The sequence below is a fragment of the Oncorhynchus clarkii genome, chromosome 9 (assembly GCF_045791955.1).
Source record: "Oncorhynchus clarkii lewisi isolate Uvic-CL-2024 chromosome 9, UVic_Ocla_1.0, whole genome shotgun sequence".
Taxonomy (NCBI): domain Eukaryota; kingdom Metazoa; phylum Chordata; class Actinopteri; order Salmoniformes; family Salmonidae; genus Oncorhynchus; species Oncorhynchus clarkii.
In genome coordinates this window covers 59,487,597-59,508,898 of record NC_092155.1, presented here as the reverse complement: position 1 = coordinate 59,508,898, position 21,302 = coordinate 59,487,597, and the positions used below count along the sequence as shown (strand labels likewise).

The 21,302-nt window shown below is 42.5% G+C and overlaps 1 protein-coding gene across 1 annotated transcript; it reads left to right on the top strand.

The window, feature by feature from the left end:
- The first annotated feature begins 36 nt into the window (after nt 1–36).
- Nucleotides 37–21,250, top strand: LOC139416648 (F-box only protein 44-like). Its single transcript, XM_071165577.1, has 6 exons — nt 37–783; nt 7,080–7,338; nt 7,446–7,563; nt 8,446–8,541; nt 8,643–8,778; nt 17,872–21,250. Exons 1-6 carry the CDS (start codon nt 385–387, stop codon nt 18,016–18,018), a joined length of 1,155 nt encoding a protein of 384 aa, XP_071021678.1. The 5' UTR covers nt 37–384; the 3' UTR covers nt 18,019–21,250.
- The last annotated feature ends 52 nt before the right edge of the window (nt 21,251–21,302 follow it).

Genomic DNA, 21,302 nt, shown 5'->3' with positions numbered 1-21,302 from the left:
CAGTCTAGTAGGTGGCGGTAATGCAAAATTTATTGGATACCAACCGCTGTTAAACCTCATCGAAGAAGGACAGGGGCGAGGGAGGAAAACTAACAAAAATGCTGTAAACTTATGTTAAGTCGTGCTGACGTGATTAACATGCAAGTAAACAGTACCTTTCGCGTTGGAGTTTATAGTACAAGCTCATAGAAAGGGTAACAAATTTGGAGGCACAGCTGGGAGTTATTTACATGTGAGCACAGGCCCATATTAATTGAACGGAAAACGAGTGAGAGACGTTTGAGAGTAACTAGCTAGCTAACGTTAGCGGGCTAACCACGCAACGGATTTCTAGCTATCTTGCCATTGCCTGCATTGTCGTTATTTCCACGTGAGTAGGAAAATATGAATCGAGAAAGAGAAACGTTGTTGGATGAAATCGAACAGAGTTTGTGGACTTTAACTGAGGACAATTTACGGCACCTGTGTGTACGTTGTGGAATAGGAGGTGTAGATGACTCTGAAGTGAAAGGAAAGAGCCGTCGCGCATTGCGGCGCAAACTGATTCAAGATTACTGTGAGAAGGAGGATTTAATGGAATCAGAGGATGAGGGAATATTTTGTCTGTTACAATTGAAAGACGAAATAAAAGTAATATCAGACTCGGAGGATGCTGCGAACCGTCTGCCTACAAGTCCTAGCCAGTCGGCCTCAACGACGCACTTGGACAGCGAACCCAGCGGAGAGACAGGAGCAGCGGCAGGACGGAAAGAGGAGGTAGGGGGTCCTCAGTCCAGCAGAAAGGTGAGCCCAGCTACTGAAAGGCATACACCACAGAGAGAGAGAGTGGAGTTAGTATGCCCAGTCATAAAGACTTTTAAAATCCACGGACAGATAGATCAGAATCAGAAAGCGAAGCTCAGCTTCAGCAGCCTAGAACATCAGATTGAAAATGTACTGAGAAAAGGATACACTGAATTAGAAATCATAGAAGCAGTAATCAGAGCTGCGAGCCCAGGGTTTTAAGATGAGGTGTTATATGGAGGGGAAAACAGACATGACATTCTACACACTAAGGCAAATCTTGAGGACACCGAATTCAGTGGCTTCCTTCTCTGCATAATATCACAAGTTCACTAAAGGCAACAAAAAGAGCCTGGGAGTCTGCCTTAAACTTCCTAGTCTTCGACCTGAGACAGTGTTATCAGCCTTAGCTCGTGCCCAATCAGGAATGAAATATGGGTGAGTTAGTCAAGAGCCAGTGCCTGCACACCATCGTTACTGGATTAACAAACGATAACGTCAGGACAGAGATGAGAGTGCATCTCCAGAATTTTAACACCAGTCATGAACTGTTGCTTGAGAAAATGCTAATTGCTCAGAGCAATGAAAGCCAACACATGCAAAAGGCCAGGATTTGATGTGAGTTCACACCCACATGAGTGAACGCACTACAGAGTGAGGATAATGGGGATAACGGAGAGGAATGTGCACAGGTAGAGCCCCCACAGACCACAGTCCGAAAACAAAATAAATACAATTGATGCACACGATCAAAGAACTGACATGTAGCATCATTAGTACAGTCAGTGCAAGGCCAGGGTGACAGTTAGGAATCGCTCCAACAGAAAACCAAGTACAACCAATAGGGAGAGAAGAAAATTCAAAAGTTGTAATGAGACTGGTCAACAGACTGGTCATCACATGCCAGCATTGCTACAATTGTGGTAGTGAACCATGGAACGGTGTGTGACCTTAGATACGTCTAGTTCCATCCAGTGTTGCTGCAGTGTAAAGGGAGAGAGAACAGGATCATTAGAATCAGCACCAACCTACATTTAAGACTGCTCGCAAAATGAAAGACCACAACTCACCTTGTCCCATGATACAGAGAGAGTGGGGACCAACTACTCCAGCTACCCCAGAACATTGTAATGTAGCACAGCTCATTGGAAATAAATGTCAAGTGTGGTGTTATTTGCAGGGCGTAAATACGCAAGCACTATGAGACACGGGCTCAAGTGTCCATAAGTAATGGAGAAGACAAGCACTATAGGACACAGGGAATCAGGTACCTATCATAAGTGAGGAATGGAGAAGACGAGCACTATGGGACACAGGGAATCAGGTATCCATCATAAGTGAGGAATGGAGAAGATTGAATTTGCCACACACACATTAGACCTCTGGCAGAAATCATAAGCAATACTAGGGTTGCACATTTTGTGGAATATTCAGAGGTGTAAACTTTCAGTGGGAATATATGGGAATTAACGGAAATATATGCACATTAATATTAATACCATTTAAATGTAATGTTTTTTGCATTGGAAATATTTACCATATCATATGCAGACAGAAACATACACATTTTATCTTATTATAAGTAGACTTAATTGCAAATGATTCAATCCTTCCAATAGAAAAAAACAACATTTAGTTACGAATTGAATTAAATGAGTTGACTCATGGGATGATTTCACTGAACAACAAAGGAAAGGGAATATTGAATGATCCCCAATGATCCATCGCATCTCCCAAAAATGTTTTCAACATGCATCTGTTGAATGATAGTCTAGAAACTAAAGCTTTGGTTGTGTTCCTCTCAGGCTTCCATGTCTTCTCCCTGGACCTCTCCAATGTTCACCTCTTGAACATCAGACTCTAAGGTGGCTCCACCAGGTGGCTGATGAGATATGTTGTTACCGCTGCCATATTGCATCTCCATCCCAATTCCCTTGCTTGGAAGTGTACTTTGCCAGACTGCCAAGAACCTTGCACTCATCCAGGCCAAGGTGGCGAGACACGGTAGTGATGACACCATAGGCCTTGATGATCTCTGCACCAGACAGGATGCTCTTGCCAGCATACTTGGGTCCAACATGTACGCTGCGGTGTGTATGGGCTTCAGGCAGAAGTCTTCACACTTTTTGATGTATTTCAGAACTGCAGTTTCCTCTGCTTGGAGCAACAGTGAAGAGGGTGTGGCAGTACGGGTTTCTGCTCTTACAGCTGTAAGCAGTCTGAACATCAGACAGGATGGCATTGTCTCCCTCAATCCGTGCAATGGCTACTGCTATAGGTTTCAGGCTGCTTACCACTCTCTCCCAAAATACATCATCCAGAAGGATCCTCTTGATGGGGCTGTTCATATCGGCAGACTGATATAGCCATTTCTTGGAGAGACTCCTTCCCCTCCAGGAGACTGTCAAACATGATAACACCACTCCAGCGCGTGTTGCTGGGCAGCTTTAATGTGGTGCTCTTATTCTTCTCACTTTGCGTGGTGAGGAAGATTGCTGCTATAACTGGATTACCCTTCACATACCTAACCATTTCCTTGGCGCTCTTGTGGAGTGTATTCATTGTTTTCAGTGCCATAATGTCCTTGAGGAGCAGATTCAATTCATGAGCAGAACAGACAATGGGTGTTATGTGAGGGTAGGACTCCTCCACTTTAGGCCAAGCAACCTTCATCTTCACAGCCTTGTCTGTCACCAGTGCAAATACCTTCTGTGGTCCAAGGTCATTGATGACTGCCTTCAGCTCATCTGCAATGTAGAGACCGGTGTGTCTGTTGTCCCTTGTGTCTGTGCTCTTGTAGAATACTGGTTGAGGGGTGGAGATGATGTACTTAATTATTCCTTGCCCACGAACATTTAACCACCCATCAGAGATGATTGCAATACAGTTTGCTTTCTCTATGATTTGCTTGACCTTCACTTGAACTCTGTTGAATTCTGCATCCAGCACATTAGTAGATAAAGCATGTCTGGTTCAATGGGTGTATGCTGAGCGAAGAACATTCAGAAATCTCTTCCAATACACATTGCATGTGAGCATCAGAGGTGAACCAGTTGCATACACAGCTCAAGCAAGACATTCATCAGCATTTCTCTGACAACATTCCTCCATTGAGTCAAAAACACATCTGATTCCAGGAGGACCCTGAGCTGTTGCTAGATGTCTGATTCATAATTTAAAACTCGAATAGAAGTAGAGAGACTTTTCAGATGTTGCTTGTTGTGAGCCCTGAGGGAACTTTACGCACTTGGCCAGATGATTCTGCATCTTTTAATTCTTCATATGATTTGGCACAGTATTTGCAAATGTACACAGCTTTTCCTTCTACATTAGCTGCTGTGAAATGTATCCACACGTCAGATAGTGCCCGTGGCATTTTCCTGTATAGATTAGAAGAAAGTGAGTAAAACATTTTTTTTTTAAATAAAGTTCCATGTACAGATAAATAGTTAAGCAGTTAGATTAAACGACTCCTTTGTAAGATGCATGTTTTTAAATGAAACATATATGGAAACAGGTGAATTAACAGTCCTCAGTTAGCAGGCTCAAGCAAGCTAAAACCCACAACTGAGAGTCATTGCATATGGCTCCCGCACTCTGACACAAGCAGAGAGAAACTATCACCTTCACCCGGGGAAACTGGAATTCTTGTCCCTCAAATGGACAGTGACTAAGCAGTTCCGAGATGACCTCTTTGACCGCTTGATATATATATACTAACTACAGCGAGACTGAATGCTGGTCATCGCTGGGTGACGGAGCTATCTGACTTTAATCCCACACTGAAGTATCGTCCTGAAAATGTAAACACTGACGCAGACTTTGTCATGTTCTTCTTTGCATGCTGAACATTAAATGGAAGAATGCACCGAGAAACACTCACCTGAGACGGTAAAAGCAACACTCAATAATGTTCAGACACAACAGAATGACTGTGTAACTTGGATAACCGCAGTCACACTAAGGCCATCAGTGCAAGAGGAGCTGTTAAGGTGGGTGGGAACAGTTACAGACCGAATGTCTCCACACGATCTCTTGCAGGCTCAGTTAAAGGATGCAGCTGTATGGTGAATCTTGGAACTGAAAAGGCAAAGGACTAAGACAAAACCAACAATGTCAACAAAAGTCATGCTAAGTCAGTTACTGCAAGAGTGTAACAGGCTCCATGTCTCACCAGAGGGATTATTACAAAGGGAAACAGCAGAAAGGACACAAGTTGTGGTACCAAGTCAGTACAGAACACTAAATGACAAGTACTTAGGCACTGAAATGGCCCATCTAGGAACAGAAAGAGTGTTGAACTTATTAACACAAACACTTTTATTGGCCACGCATGCAACATGGCATTGAACAATTTATCACTAAAGTGTGTATCAAACAAAATAGACCCTGTGTAATAACTAGGACTCCAATGCAACATGTACAGGCTACAGGTCCTTTCCAGATTTCAATTGACTGCGTTTGGAGAAGAGCAGAGGCTGCTACGAGTACATTTGAGTTATTTTAGATAACTTTACAAAATATGCACATGCCAACCCCACCAGAAATAAGTCAGGGAAAACTGCAGCAAAAAAGCTTTTCGATTACTTTTTCCTGGAGTTTTTGGCTTTGTCATAAACCATCATGATCAGGGAAGAGTTTGAAAATCAGTTCTTCAAAGCCTTCCAGAACCTCTCCATATTATCCACAGGGGAATCCGGTGGAGAGATTTAACCGTACACTATTGTCAATGTTGCCCACACTAGATGATGAGAAAAAGGTAAACTGGGGTGATTATCTAAACAAGGTCATTCATGCATATAATTTTACCACAAGTGAAGCTACTGGGTTCTCACCACATTTCCTGCTATTTGGAAGGGCTCCACTGCTACCTATTGACCCTTTCTTTGGGTTACAGATAAAGGAACAGGAGAAATCATGCTAAGAAGTTGCAGCAACAGATGGCTATGAATACTATGATATCGCCATAAGAAACATGGAGAAATCAACAGCAAAGTTAAAAGCCTACTACGATCGGAATAAAATTAGTTTGGTTCTGTTCTCAGGGGATCATGTCAGAACGTGGGGCACCGGGAAAGCTAAGATCACACTGGGAGGACCAAATACACATGGTAGTAACAAGGAAAAGCGACCGCCCTGTCTAGGTCACACCCGAGAGGGGTACAGACAGGGCCTGGGTTTTGCGTTGCAATATGCTCTTGTCAGGTAATTCTCTACCATTTGAGGAACCAGTTCAAGCACCGCATAGTCTGTGGAGAAGGGAACCGCCCCAGCGTAGAGGTCTGTGGAGAAGGGAACCGCCCCAGCGTAGAGGTCTGTGGAGAAGGGAACCGCCCCAGCGTAGAGGTCTGTGGAGAAGGGAAATGCTGAGAGCGCTGAGTCAGAACTCAGATGAGGATTCTTATCCAGTATTCATCAACAAGCCACTTATGGATGACGAGAGCAGACAGAGTAGCACACAGCTAGTATCCGATAATAGTGAGGAACAGGATCAGACTGATAGAAACTTCACTGTGAAGGAGTGCCAACCTGTCCTCAGGGAGACCCACGAAGAGGACAGGGGGTTCAGCCTGGCAGAGGAGGCCCAGAGACATCCTAACCTATAACAATTTAGTGCTGCCAAGCTCTTATCAGGATACGAACAAGAGATTCTCTTATTATTAATGAACAGTACCTTTTGCTTTGGAGTTTATATTATAAGCTCATTGAAAGAGTAAAATAAACGTTTGTTGTAGCCGTCAATGAGCTTGCTGCACCCGCTAGTGAGAATTTTGACAATTTTTCAGCAGCAAACTGCTCTAACTCTTCAATGTTTGAGGGGTGCCCTCCACCAACTGCTTTTTTCAGCTTTTGGTTTTGGATGTGATTCAGATCTGGACTCGTTGCTGATTCAGACCTGGACACCAGAACAGTCCAGCATCTCTTGTTAACCATTCCTGGTTGCTTTTTGATGTGTGTTTGGGGTCGTTCTCCTGCTGGAAGATCTACAACCTTTAATGAAGACCCAGTTTTGGACACTGTGCTGAATATTGGACTCAAACAGCTGGTAATCTTCTGATTTCATGATGCCTTGTGCACATTCAAGGCATCCAGTACCAGAGGCAGGAAAGCAACCTCACAGCATTATCAAACCTCCCCCATCTTTTATTCTAGGGAGTTATTTTATTTTCACTTAATTTGGTCGTAAGTAAACACAACACTCATCTGTATTGCCAAAGAGCTATAATTTTGTTTTATTAGTTCATAGTACATCATTTGTCTCCCATGTCAACGAAAACATCCATTCTCTTGTTCAGTTCACAGGCATACTACCTGTGCTCCCTCTAGAAGTCCTGGAGGAGATGCTCCTAAATGTCCCTCCACAGCAGGTGGTATGTGTCTGTCGACTTGTGTGTCGTGAGTGGAAAGAAGTGGTGGACAGTGATTCCCTTTGGAGAGAGAGGTGCCGAAGAGAAGGATACCAGACATATGTGACTAAACTACCTAAAGACTGGCGTTTGTTTTACTTCTTGTGTAAGAAGAGACGTAATCTTCTCAAGAACCCCAGAGCAGATGGTAGGAGTCAAAACAACAATGTCTAAATTCTCTGTTGGTGTATGGGGGGTCCTGTTATTAACCCCAGAACCCACATTTCAAATCCCTCCCTTACTATTTTTCTCCAGATAAATTCAAGGGCTGGCAAATTATGGAGAATGGAGGGGATAAATGGAAAATAGAGTCAGTGGAAGAAGTGCCGCTTCCTGACAACACTGTCCAAAAGTACTTTGCGACTTCTTACTCGTGAGTATACTACTATACCATTTTAGTTTTTCAGTGAGAGAATATCACTTGGTCCCACTCTGTTTCACATCCACATTGGTGTTGTATTTATTTTCCAGCTCTTATAATACATTTGAATGGTAATAATTCCTATGATGCAAGATGGATACAGTGCAATTGACAATGACCTTGCTGTCTAGCCCAGGGTTGGGAGCCACAAAAAAAATCTGAACTCATCATGGGGGGAGTCAGTGGCTCGCGGGCCTGCATACCCACATCCATACCCCCAGCGTGCGAGCAAAACATATTACCGGCCCTCTTGACAGTGGAGAGAAAGTTTTAGATTTAATTTCCTGCAATTCTACACATTTTGCCATGGGGCACAGAGAAATTGTAGTGGTTTTAAATCAAGAAGGCATTTTGCAATAGGGCGGAGAGAGAAATGCAGTTGTACAGCGTATTTCTAGCAATTCTCCAACTTGTGCCAAAGGGCGGAGAGAAATGTTTGCGTTTAATATTTTTGATGGTGACGAACAAAATCAATGGGGGCCCGGGTCGGTAATACGACCATGATTAAGACAAGTTTAGATAGCTCGCCGCTGGACTAACTTACCAACCTTAAAGGTTTTTGCTGACGTAGGCTAATTGAGTGACTATCAGTGACTAACATAAGAGAGAAGCTGCTGATGCACAACCTACTTTTGAGATTGCACCTTGTGTATTCTACTATTTACATTTTATTGAACCTTTATTTAACTAGGCAAGTCGGTTGAGAACAAATTCTTATTTACAATGAGTTGCCCATCCCTGGTCTAGCCTATATGGACACTTAGATGGCTGCTTACTATCAACCTTGGTATATATGTTGGCTGTGTGTGTCGTCTTGTCTTTGGTTCATCTCAGGACCTGCAGGAAGTCTCAGCTGATTGACTTAGAGAAAGAGGGTTACAGGCCTTCTTTCATGGATGACTTTCAACCCGACATCATTATATCCGACTGGTGAGAGGAATATTAGAATTTTGTCATTCAGTGTCTGCTACTCTATACTTGTCAGAGGAATAGACTACTGTACAACTTGTATGTTTGTGTGTCCATATCAGGTATGCTCCACGGAGGGAATGTGGCGCTAAATATGAGATCTGTGTTGAGTTGCTAAATCATAAGAAGCAGCCAATTAAGAAGTTTAGTCCAGGAACTGTCATCTTTCAAAACTGGGATGATCATAAATGGAATCAGGTAAAACCTTCAGACTTTAAGATAATTCTCCATATACATGGTTCTGTAAATAGCTGACTACACAATCAACAATGTGGTTTCTCCTTGTCTTGTGTTTTACTAAGATTGTATGCATTAGACATTTTCAGTGATTGCATTGTAAGATGTTTGTTTTATTTATTTGCACCAAAAAAATACTATTAAAAGACAAACAGTGCAGATAAAAACAAGGTAAAAAGGTGTGCATGTGAGGTTGTAAACCTAAGAAAGAACTACAGTGCCTTGCGAAAGTATTCGGCCCCCTTGAACTTTGCGACCTTTTGCCACATTTCAGGCTTCAAACATAAAGATATAAAACTGTATTTTTTTGTGAAGAATCAACAACAAGTGGGACACAATCATGAAGTGGAACGACATTTATTGGATATTTCAAACTTTTTTAACAAATCAAAAACTGAAAAATTGGGCGTGCAAAATTATTCAGCCCCCTTAAGTTAATACTTTGTAGCGCCACCTTTTGCTGCGATTACAGCTGTAAGTCGCTTGGGGTATGTCTCTATCAGTTTTGCACATCGAGAGACTGAATTTTTTTCCCATTCCTCCTTGCAAAACAGCTCGAGCTCAGTGAGGTTGGATGGAGAGCATTTGTGAACAGCAGTTTTCAGTTCTTTCCACAGATTCTCGATTGGATTCAGGTCTGGACTTTGACTTGGCCATTCTAACACCTGGATATGTTTATTTTTGAACCATTCCATTGTAGATTTTGCTTTATGTTTTGGATCATTGTCTTGTTGGAAGACAAATCTCCGTCCCAGTCTCAGGTCTTTTGCAGACTCCATCAGGTTTTCTTCCAGAATGGTCCTGTATTTGGCTCCATCCATCTTCCCATCAATTTTAACCATCTTCCCTGTCCCTGCTGAAGAAAAGCAGGCCCAAACCATGATGCTGCCACCACCATGTTTGACAGTGGGGATGGTGTGTTCAGCTGTATTGCTTTTACGCCAAACATAACGTTTTGCATTGTTGCCAAAAAGTTCAATTTTGGTTTCATCTGACCAGAGCACCTTCTTCCACATGTTTGGTGTGTCTCCCAGGTGGCTTGTGGCAAACTTTAAACGACACTTTTTATGGATATCTTTAAGAAATGGCTTTCTTCTTGCCACTCTTCCATAAAGGCCAGATTTGTGCAATATACGACTGATTGTTGTCCAATGGACAGAGTCTCCCACCTCAGCTGTAGATCTCTGCAGTTCATCGAGTGATCATGGGCCTCTTGGCTGCATCTCTGATCAGTCTTCTCCTTGTATGAGCTGAAAGTTTAGAGGGACGGCCAGGTCTTGGTAGATTTGCAGTGGTCTGATACTCCTTCCATTTCAATATGATCGCTTGCACAGTGCTCCTTGGGATGTTTAAAGCTTGGGAAATCTTTTTGTATCCAAATGCGGCTTTAAACTTCTTCACAGCAGTATCTCGGACCTGCCTGGTGTGTTCCTTGTTCTTCATGATGCTCTCTGCGCTTTTAACGGACCTCTGAGACTATCACAGTGCAGGTGCATTTATACGGAGACTTGATTACACACAGGTGGATTGTATTTATCATCATTAGTCATTTAGGTCAACATTGGATCATTCAGAGATCCTCACTGAACTTCTGGAGAGAGTTTGCTGCACTGAAAGTAAAGGGGCTGAATAATTTTGCACGCCCAATTTTTCCGTTTTTGATTTGTTAAAAAAGTTTGAAATATCCAATAAATGTCGTTCCACTTCATGATTGTGTCCCACTTGTTGATTCTTCACAAAAAAATACAGTTTTATATCTTTTTATGTTTGAAGCCTGAAATGTGGCAAAAGGTCGCAAAGTTCAGGGGGGCCGAATACTTTCACAAGGCACTGTATATATTAGTATCAGTCAAAGTTTGGACACTTACCCATTCCAGGGTTTTTCTTTATTTTTACTATTTTCTACATCCAAGACATCAAAACTCTGAAATAACACATATGTATGTAGTAACCCATTCTTTATTTTTTTTTTAAACTTTTTATATTTGAGATTCTTCACAGTAGCGACCCTTTGCCTTGATGACAGCTTTGCACACTCTTGGCATTCTCTCAACCAGCTTCATGAGGTAGTCACCTGGAATGCGTTTCAATTAACAGGTGTGCTTTGTTAAAAGTTAATTTGTGGAATTTCTTTCCTTAATGTGTTTGATTCAATCAGTTGTGTTGTGACAAGGTAGGGGTGGTATACAGAAGATAGCCCTATTTGTTAAAAGACCAAGTCCATATTATGGCAAGAACAGCTCAAATAAGCAAAGCGAAACGACAGTCCATCATTACTTTAAGACATGGGGACCTGGACAGGAAGGGAAGACCCAGAGTTACCTCTGCTGCAGAAGATACGTTCGGTAGAGGTAACTGCACCTCAGATTGCAGCCCAAATAAATGCTTTACAGAGTTCAAGTAACAGACATATATCAGAATTAACTGTTCAGAGGAGACTGCATGCATCAGTCCTTCATGGTCAAGTTGCTGCAAAGAAACCACTACTAAAGGACACCAATAAGAAGAGACTTGCGTGGGCCAGGAAACACAATCAATGGACATTAGACCGGTGGAAATCTGTCCTTTTAGTCTGATGAGTCTAAATTTGAGATTTTTGGTTCCAACCGCCTTGTCTTTGTGAGATGCAGAGTAGTTGAACAGATGATCTCTGCATGTGTAGTTCCCACCGTGAAGCATGGAGGAGGAGGTGCGTTTGCTGGTGACACGGTGGGAACTACACATGCCGAGATCAAGATTTATTTAGAATTCAAGGCACACTTCACCAGCATGGCTACCAGCATGGTTTGCACTCAGTGGGGCTATCATTTGTTTTTCAACAGGACACTGACTCAACACACCTCCAAGCTGTGTAAGGGCTATTTGACCAAGAGAGAGAGTGATGGAGTGCTGCATCAGATGACCTGGCCTCCACAATAACCCGACCTCAACCCATTGAGATGGTTTGTGATGAGTTGGACTGCAGAGTGAAGAAAAAGCAGCCAACAAGTACTCAGCATTTGTGGGAACTCCTTCAAGACTGTTGGAAAAGCATTCCAGGTGATGCTGGTTGAGAGAATGCCAAGAGTCTGCAAAACCGTCATCAAGGCAAAGGGTGGCTACTTTGAAGAATCTCAAATATAAAATATAGATTTTTTGGGGGTTACTGCATGATTCCATGTGTTATTTCATAGTTTTGATGTCTTTACTATTATTATACGATGTAGAAAATAGTAAAAAATAAAGAAAAACCCTTGAATGAGTAGGTGTGTCCCAACTTTTGACTGGTACTGTATATACAGTGCCTTCGGAAAGTATTCAGACCTTGACTTTTTCCACATTTTGTTATTAAATAAAATTGTATTGGTCACATACAGGTGTTTAGCAGATGTTATTGCGGGTGTAGTGAAATCTTGTGCTTCAAGTTCCGACAGTGCAGTAATATCTAACAATTTCACAACATATACCTACTACACACAAATCTAAGGAAGGGAATTAAGAATATATAAATATATGGACGAGCAATGTCAGAGGCGCATAGAATAAGATACAGTAGAATAGTATAGAATACAGTATATGAGATGAGTGCAAGATATGTAAACATTACTAAAGTGACGAGTATTCCATTTTTTAAAGTGGCCAATGATTTCAAGTCTGTGTATATAGGCAGCAGCCTCTCTGTGCTTGTGATGGCTATTTAATTAACAGTCTAATGGCCTTGAGATAGAAGCTGTTTTTCAGTTTCTCGGCCCCAGCTTTGATGCACCTGTACTGACCTCGCCTTCTGGATGATAGCGGGGTGAACAGGCAGTGGCTCGGGTGGTTGTTGTCCTTGATGATCTTTATGGCCTTCCTGTGACATCGGGTGCTGTATGTGTCTTGGAGGGCAGGTAGTTTGCCCCCAGTGATACATTGAGCCATACCAGACGGTGATACAGCCCAACAGGATGCTCTCAATTGGGCATCTGTAAAAGTTTGTGAGGGTTTTAGGTGACAAGTCAAATTTCTTCAGCCTCCTGAAGTTGAAGAGGTGCTGTTGCGCTTTCTTCACCACACTGTCTGTGTGGGTGGACCATTTCAGTTTGTCAGTGATGTGTGCGCTGAGGAACTTGAAGCTTTCCATCTTCTCCACTGTTGTCCCATCTGTGGATAGGGGGGTGCTCCCTCTGCTGTTTCCTGAAGTCCACGATCATCTCCTTTTGTTTTGTTGACGTTGACTGAGAGGTTATTTTCCTGGCTCCACACTCCCAAAGCTCCTCCCTGTAGGCTGTCTCGTCGTTGTTGGTAATCAAGCCTATTACTGTTGTCTGCAAATTTGTTGGAGGCATGCTTGGCTACGCAGTCATGGGTGAACGGAGTACAGAAGGGGGCAGAGCACACACCCTTGTGGGGCCCCAGTGTTGAGGATCAGCGAAGTGGAGGTGTTGTTTCCTACCTTCACCGCCTGGCGGGCGGCCCGTCAGGATTTCCAGGACCCAATTTCACAGGGCGGGGTTCACACCCAGTGCCTCGAGCTTAATGATGAGCGTGGAGGGTACTATGGTGTTAAATGCAGAGCTTTAGTCAATGAACAGCATTCTAACATAGGTATTCCTCTTGTCCAGATGGGATTGTGCAGTGTGATGGCGATTGCATCGTCTGTAGACCTATTAGGGCGGTAAGCAAATTGAAGTGGGTGACTTAAGGTGGAGGTGATATGGTCCTTGACTAGTCTCTCAAAGCATTTCATGATGACAGAAGTGAGTGCTATGGGGCAAAATTTATTTAGTTCAGTTACCTTTGCATTCTTGAGGACAGGAACAATGGTGGCCATATTGAAGCATATGGGGATAGCAGACTGGGATACTGAGAGATTGAATATGTCCGTAAACACACCAGCCAGCTGGTCTGCGCATGCTCTGAGGACGCAGCTAAGGATGCCGTCTGAGCCGGCAGCCTTGCGAGGGTTAACCTCTCTGATCTACCCATCCCGGATCCGGTATCGTGAATACAGACTCAAGCTCATTACCATTACGCAACGTTAACTATTCATGAAAATTGCAAATGAAATGAAATAAATATGCTAGCTCTCAAGCTTAGCCTTTTGTTAACAACACTGTCATCTCAGATTTTCAAAATATGCTTCTCAACCATAGGAAAACAATCATTTGTGTAACAGTAGCTAGCTAGCGTAGCATTTAGCGTTAGCATTATCGTTAGCATTTAGCATGCAACACTTTCACAAAAACCAGAAAAGCATTCAAATAAAATCATTTACCTTTGAAGAACTTCAGATGTTTTCAATGAGGAGACTCTGTTAGATAGCAAATGTTCAGTTTTTCCTGAAAGATTATTTGTTTAGGAGAAATTGCTCCGTTTGGTGCGTCACGTTTGGCTACCAAAAAAACCTGTATCCAGGAGTGTATTTATCCCGGCAAGCTCATTAGCATAACGCAACGTTAACTATTCATGAAAATCGCAAATGAAATGAAATAAATATGCTAGCTCTCAAGCTTAGCCTTTTGTTAACAACACTGTCATCTCAGATTTTCAAAATATGCTTCTCAACCATAGGAACACAATCATTTGTGTAACAGTAGCTAGCTAGCGTAGCATTTAGCGTTAGCATTATTGTTAGCATTTAGCAGGCAACACTTTCACAAAAACCAGAAAAGCATTCAAATAATCATTTACCTTTGAAGAACTTCAGATGTTTTCAATGAGGAGACTCTGTTAGATAGCAAATGTTCAGTTTTTCCTGAAAGATTATTTGTTTAGGAGAAATCGCTCCGTTTGGTGCGTCACGTTTGGCTACCAAAAAAAAAAGAAAATCCAGTCATCAATTACGCCGAACTTTTTTCCAAATTAACTCCATAATATCGACTGAAACATGGCAAACGTTGTTTAGAACCAATCCTCAAGGTGTTTTTCACATCTCTTCGATGATATATCCTTCGTGGAAGTGTGCGTTTCGTTCTGAATCCCAGGACAAAATGACCGCAACTGGAGATTACGCACAAATTTAGATAAAGGCCACCGGACCCCTGGAAAATGTAGTCTCTTATGGCCAATCTTCAAATGATATGCCTACAAATACGTCACAATGCTGCAGACATCTTGAAGAAACCACAGAAAGCACATGGTCGTTCCTGCTGCATTCACAGCCATATAAGGAGACATTTGAAAACAGAGCTTCAGAGATTCTGCTCATTTCCTGTTAGACGTTTCATCTTGGTTTCGCCTGTAGAATGAGTTCTGTGGCACTCACAGATAAAATCTTTGCAGTTTTGGAAACGTTAGACTGTGTTCTTTCCAAAGCTGTCAATTCTATGCATAGTCGAGCATCTTTTCGTGACAAAATATTGCGCTTAAAACGGGCACGTTTTTTTATCCAATAATGAAATAGCGCCCCTATAGGCTTAACAGGTTAAGACATTCAAATGTCTTACTCACGTCTGCCTTGGAGAAGGAGAGCCCACAGTGCTTGGTAACGGACTGGGTCAGTGGCACTGCGTTATCCTCAAAGCGGGCAAGGAACAGGTTTAGCTTGTCAGGAAGCAAGACGTTGGTGTCCGCAACGTGATTGGCTTTCCTTTTGTAGTCGGTGATTGTCTGTAGACCCTGCCACATACGTCTCTTGTCTGAGCGACTCCACTTAGTATAGAGACAGCCGTTTTGCCTGTTTGATTGCCTTGCGGAGAGAATGACTACTCTGTTTGTATTCTGCCATATTCCCAGTCACCTTGTCGTGGTTAAATGCGGTGGTTCGATCTTTCAGTTTTGCGCAAATGCTGCCATCTATCCACGGTTTCTGGTTAGGGTAGGTTTTAAGTCATTTGGTACAACATCTTCTATACACTTCCTGATAAACTCAGTCACAGTCTGTGTATTCATCAATATTATTCTCGGAGGCTGCCCGGAACATATCCCAGTCCGCGTGATTAAAACAATCTTGAAGCGTGGATTCCAATTGGTCAGACCAGTCTTGAATAGTCATTAGAACAAGTACTTCCTGTTACGTTACAGCCTTGATATGAAATGGATTAAACAAAACATTTTCCTTAGCAATCTACAAACAATACCCCATAATGACAAAGCGAAAACAGGTTTTATTTTAATATTTTGGCACATTTGATAACAAATAAAGGAATACCTTGTTTACATAAGTATTCTGACCCGTTGCTATGAGATTTGAAATTGAGCTCAGATGCATCATGTTTCCATTGATCATCATTAATGATTCTTCAACTTGATTGGAGTCCACCTGTGGTAAATTCAATTGATTGGACATGATTTGAATATGCAAGCACCTGTCTATATAAGGTCCCACAGTTGACTGTGCATGTCAGAGCAAAAACCAAGCCATGAGGTTGAAGGAATTGTCCGTAGAGCTCCGAGACGACACAGTTCCCTCAATCATACTTAAATGGAAGAAGTTTGGAACCACCAAGACTTTTCCTAGAGCTGGCCGCCCGGCCAAAATGCGCAATCGGGGGAGAAGGGCCTTGGTCAGGGAGGAGACCAAGAACCCAATGGTCACTCTAACAGAGCTCCAGAGATCCTCTGTGGAGATGGGAGAACCTTCCAGAAGGACAACCATCTCCGCAGCACTCCACCAATATGGCCATTTATAGTAGAGTGGCCAGACGGAAGCGAGTTCTCAGTGAAAGGCACATGACAGCCTGCTTGGAGTTTGCAAAAGGCACCTGTCCGATGTAACCAAGAATTGGCCTGAATACCAAGAGGAGACCTGGCACCATCCCTACGGTCAAGCAAGGTGGTGGCAGCATCATGCTGTGGGGATATTTTTCAGCAGCAGGGACTGGGAGACTAGTCAGGATCGAGGAGAAAGATGAACGAAGCAAAGTACAGAGAGCTCCTTGATGAAAACCTGCTCCAGAGCGCTCAGGACCTCAGACTGGGGTGAAGGTTTACCTTCCAACAGGACAACAAAGCACACAGCCAAGACAATGCAGGAGTGGTTTCGGGACAAGTCTGAATGTCCTTGAGTGACCCAGCCAGAGCTCGGACTTAACCCGATCTAACATCTCTGGAGAGACTTGAAAATAGCTGTGCTGCAACTCTCCCCATCCAACCTAACAGAGCTTGAGAGGATCTGCAGAGAAGAATGGGAGAAACTCCCCAAATACAGGTGTGCCAAGCTTGTAGCGTCATACCCAAGAAGACTCAAGGCTGTAATTGCTGCCAAAGGTGTTTCAACAAAGTACTGAGTAAAGAGTCAGAATACTTACGTAATATTTCAGTTTTTTGTATTTTTTTATAAATTTGCAAACATTTCATTGCTTTGTCATTTTTGGTATTGTGTGTAGATTGATGAGGGGAAAAATACTATTTAATCCATTTTAGAATAAGGCTGCAACATAACAAAATGTGGAAAAAGTCAAGGGGTCTGAATACTTTCCAGAAAGCACTGTACACTGACTGGTAATGTACAGTTGAAGTCGGAAGTTTACGTACACTTAGGTTGGAGTCATTAAAACTTGTTTTTCAACCACTCCACAAATGTCTTGTTAACAAACTATAGTTTGGGCAAGTCGGTTAGGACATCTATTTTGTGCATGACCCAAGTAATTTTCCAACATTTATTTACAGACAGATTATTTCACACCTATTATTTCAAACCTGACTGTTACACCAGCTCTGTCAGGAGGAATGGGAAAAAATTCATCCAATTTATTGTGGGAAGCTTGTGGAAGGCTACCCAAAACGTTTGGCCCAAGTTAAACAATTTAAAGGCAATGCTACCAAATACTAATTGAGTGTATGTAAACTTCTGACCGACTGGGAATGTGATGAAATAAATAAAAGCTGAAATAAATCTCTACTATTATTCTGACATTTCACATTCTTAAAATAAAGTGGTGATCCTAACTAACCTAAAACAGGGCATTTTTAGTAGGATTACATGTTTGTGAATTGTGTAAAACTGAGTTTAAATGTATTTGGCTAAGGTGTATGTAAACTTCTGACTTCAACTGTATATACAAAACAGATTGTTCCCAATTAAACAAAGCATACTAATTACAATTGAACATGAAAATATGGTCTCTTCAATGATCCTCTTCCATATTTCAGATGACTCATGTGTTCAAGAATTATGGACCAGGTGTGCGGTACATCCGATTCATTCATGGAGGAAAGGATACTCTGTACTGGGCCGGCTGGTATGGAATTCGGGTCACCAACAGTAGCATCGAGATCTGCCCATCGGTGGACAGATAGCTTTCGGTGTTCCCATTTACTCTCCCAAGAGGTTACATGTGAACATTGTGCCCACCTGCAAGCTTTACTTTAGCATCTGTACCTTAGCATAGTGTACACCTTGTTCTGTCTTTTCTGCCTTTGGCACCCTGTTTCCATGTGGATATAGACGATTCTAGCTGTAGAATATATACTTTTTTATATATTAATTTTCCCCTAGTCTGATTTAGTGCCTGTTTTTGTCCACTCTGTTCTAGTGAGTCCTTGTGGACACTGTAGAGAGAAACAGAAGACAAGAACGTGTTCCTCGGTCTTGTCTTTAAGTGCTGGGGTTAGAGTATTTTAAACCGTAAGAAGGATATAGCCACATTTGTAGTAAGAAAACAGAAACCACTGTTTATTACAACCACATCTAGCTGCTGTCGTCAATAGAAAGGGTGGCTACTTTGAAGAATCTCAAAATATATTTTGATGTAATACTTTTTTTGGTAATTACATATGTTATTTCATAGTTTTGATGTCTTTACTATTATTCTACAATGCAGAACATAAAGAAACCCTGGAATGTCACCTTTTAACTGGTAATGTACAGTTGAAGTCGGAAGTTTACATACACTTATGTTGGAGTCATTAAAACTCGTTATTTTTATTATTTTACCCCCCTTTTTCGTGGTGTCCAATTGGTAGTAGTTGCTGTCCTATCGCTGCAACTCCCGTACGCCTCGGGAGAGGCGAAGGTTGAAAGTCATACGTCCTCCGATACACAACCCAACCAAGCCGCACTGCTTCTTAACACAGCGCGAATCCAACCCGGAAGCCAGCCGCACCAATGTGTCGGAGGAAACACCGTGGTTAGCGCGCACTGCGCCCGGCCCAGCCACGGGATTCGCTGTTGCGCGATGAGACCAGGACATCCCTACCGGCCAAGCCCTCCCTAACTCGGACGCCGCTAGGCCAATTGTGCGTCGCCCCACGGACCTCCCGGTCGGTTACGACAGAGCCTGGGCGCAAACCCAGAGTCTCTGATGGCACAGCTGGCGCTGCGGTACAGCTACCACTGCGCCACCCCGGAGGCCCCCGCACTGCTTCTTGACACAGCGCACATACAACCCGGAAGCCATCCCCACCATCGGAGGAAACACCGTACACCAAGCGACCTGGTCAGCGTGCACTGCTCCCGGCCCATCACAGGAGTCGCTAGTGCTAGATGAGATAAGGATATCCCTGCCGGCCAAACCCTCCCTAATCTGGACAGCTGCGACAGAGCCTGGACTCGAACTCAGAATCTCTGGTGGCACAGCTACCACTGCGATGCACTGCCTTAGAACACTGCGCCACCCGGGAGGCCTTAAATCTTGTTTTTCAACAACCCCACAAATTTCTTGATAACAAACTATAGTTTTGGCAAGTCGGATAGGACATCTACTTTGTGCTTGACACAGATCATTTTTCCAACAATTGTTTACAGAAAGATTATTTCACTTATAATTCACTGTATCACAATTCCAGTGGGTCAGATGTTTACATACACTAAGTTGACTGTGCCTTCAAACAGCTTGGAAAATTCCAGAAAATGTCATGGCTTTAGAAGCTTCTGATAGGCTAATTGACATAATTTGAGTCAATTGGAGGTGTACCTGTGGATGTATTTTAAGGCCTACCTTCAAAACTGCATCTTTGCATGGGAAAATCAAAAGAAATCAGCCAATACCTCAGAAAAATAATTGTAGACCTCTGGTTCATCCTTGTGAGCAATTATCAAATGCCTGAAGGTACCATGTTCATCTGTAAGTATAAAAACCATGGGACCACGCAGCCATCATACTGCTCATGAAGGTGATGCATTCTGTCTCCTGGAGATGAACGTACTTTGGTGCGAAAAGTGCAAATCAATCCCAGAACAACAGCAAAGGACAATGTGAAGATGCTGTAGGAAAAAGGTACAAAAGTATCTCTATCCATTGAAAAACGAGTCCTATATCGACATTACCTGAAAGGCCGCTCAGCGAGGAAGAAGCTACTGCTCCAAAACCACCATAAAAAAGCCAGATTATGGTTTGCAACTACACATGGGGAAAAAGATCATAGTTATTGGTGAAATGTTCTCTGGTCTGATGAAACAAAAATAGAACTGTTTGGCCATAATGACCATCGTTATGTTTGGATGAAAAGGGGGGATGCTTGCAAGCCGAAGAACACCATCCCAACCGTGAAGCACAGGGGTGGCAGCATCATGTTGTGGGGGTGCTTTGCTGAAGGAGGGACTGGTGCACTTCACAAAATAGATGGCACCATGAGGAAGGACAATTATGTGGATATATTGAAGCAACATCTCAAGACATCAGTCAGGAAGTTAAAGCTTGGTCGCAAATGGGTCTTCCAAATGGACAATGACCCCAAGCATACTTCCAAAGTTGTGGCAAAATGGCTTAAGGACAACAAAGTCAAGGTATTGGAGTGGCCATCACAAAGCCCTGACCTCAGTCCTACAGAAAATTTGTGGGCAGAACTGAAAAAGCGCGGGCGCTCTAGGAGGCCTACAAACCTGACTCAGTTACACCAGCTCTGTCAGGAGCTTATTATGGGAAGGTTGTGGAAGGCCACCTGGAACATTTGACCCAAGTTAAACAATTAAGGCAATGCTTCCAAATACTGAGTATGTAAACTTCTGACCCACTGGGAATGTGATTAAAATAAATAAAAAGTGAAATAAATCACTCTCTATTCTGACATTTCAAATTCATAAAATAAAGTAGTGATCCTAAAGACAGGGAATTTATACTTGGATTAAATGTCGTGAAATGTGAAATTTAGTTATGTATTTGGCTTTGTAAACTTCCGACTTCAACTGCAGGTGAATTAGACAAGGATTTCATTTTTATTAAAACGACTGCATGGAGGCTTTAAACAAGGCAGGCCGACCAAAGGAAGGAAAGGAAAGTGAACTTGAATGTAAATTTGTATGTACATAACCATCTGACAAAGGACACCTTAAATATAGTTAACACTTTTGTAAACATAATTTGTTAACATGTACAGTATATATTGAGGATACACAGAACATGGTGCACTACCTTACTATATGTATGAAGATCATTATTTCAAGTGTTGGTATAACTGTTTGTAAAACTAATACTTTTCAATTCAATAATATAATGTAGGCTAATTTGGTTGTACTGCAATCCTGTCGAGATTGCTTCTTATGCCTTTACAATGTTAAATAAATGTAAGTGTACTGTCCTTGTTTCTTCAACTAGTGTGGAGTGAGTGTCATCCTCTATGCCAGAACGCTGACAATACAAAAT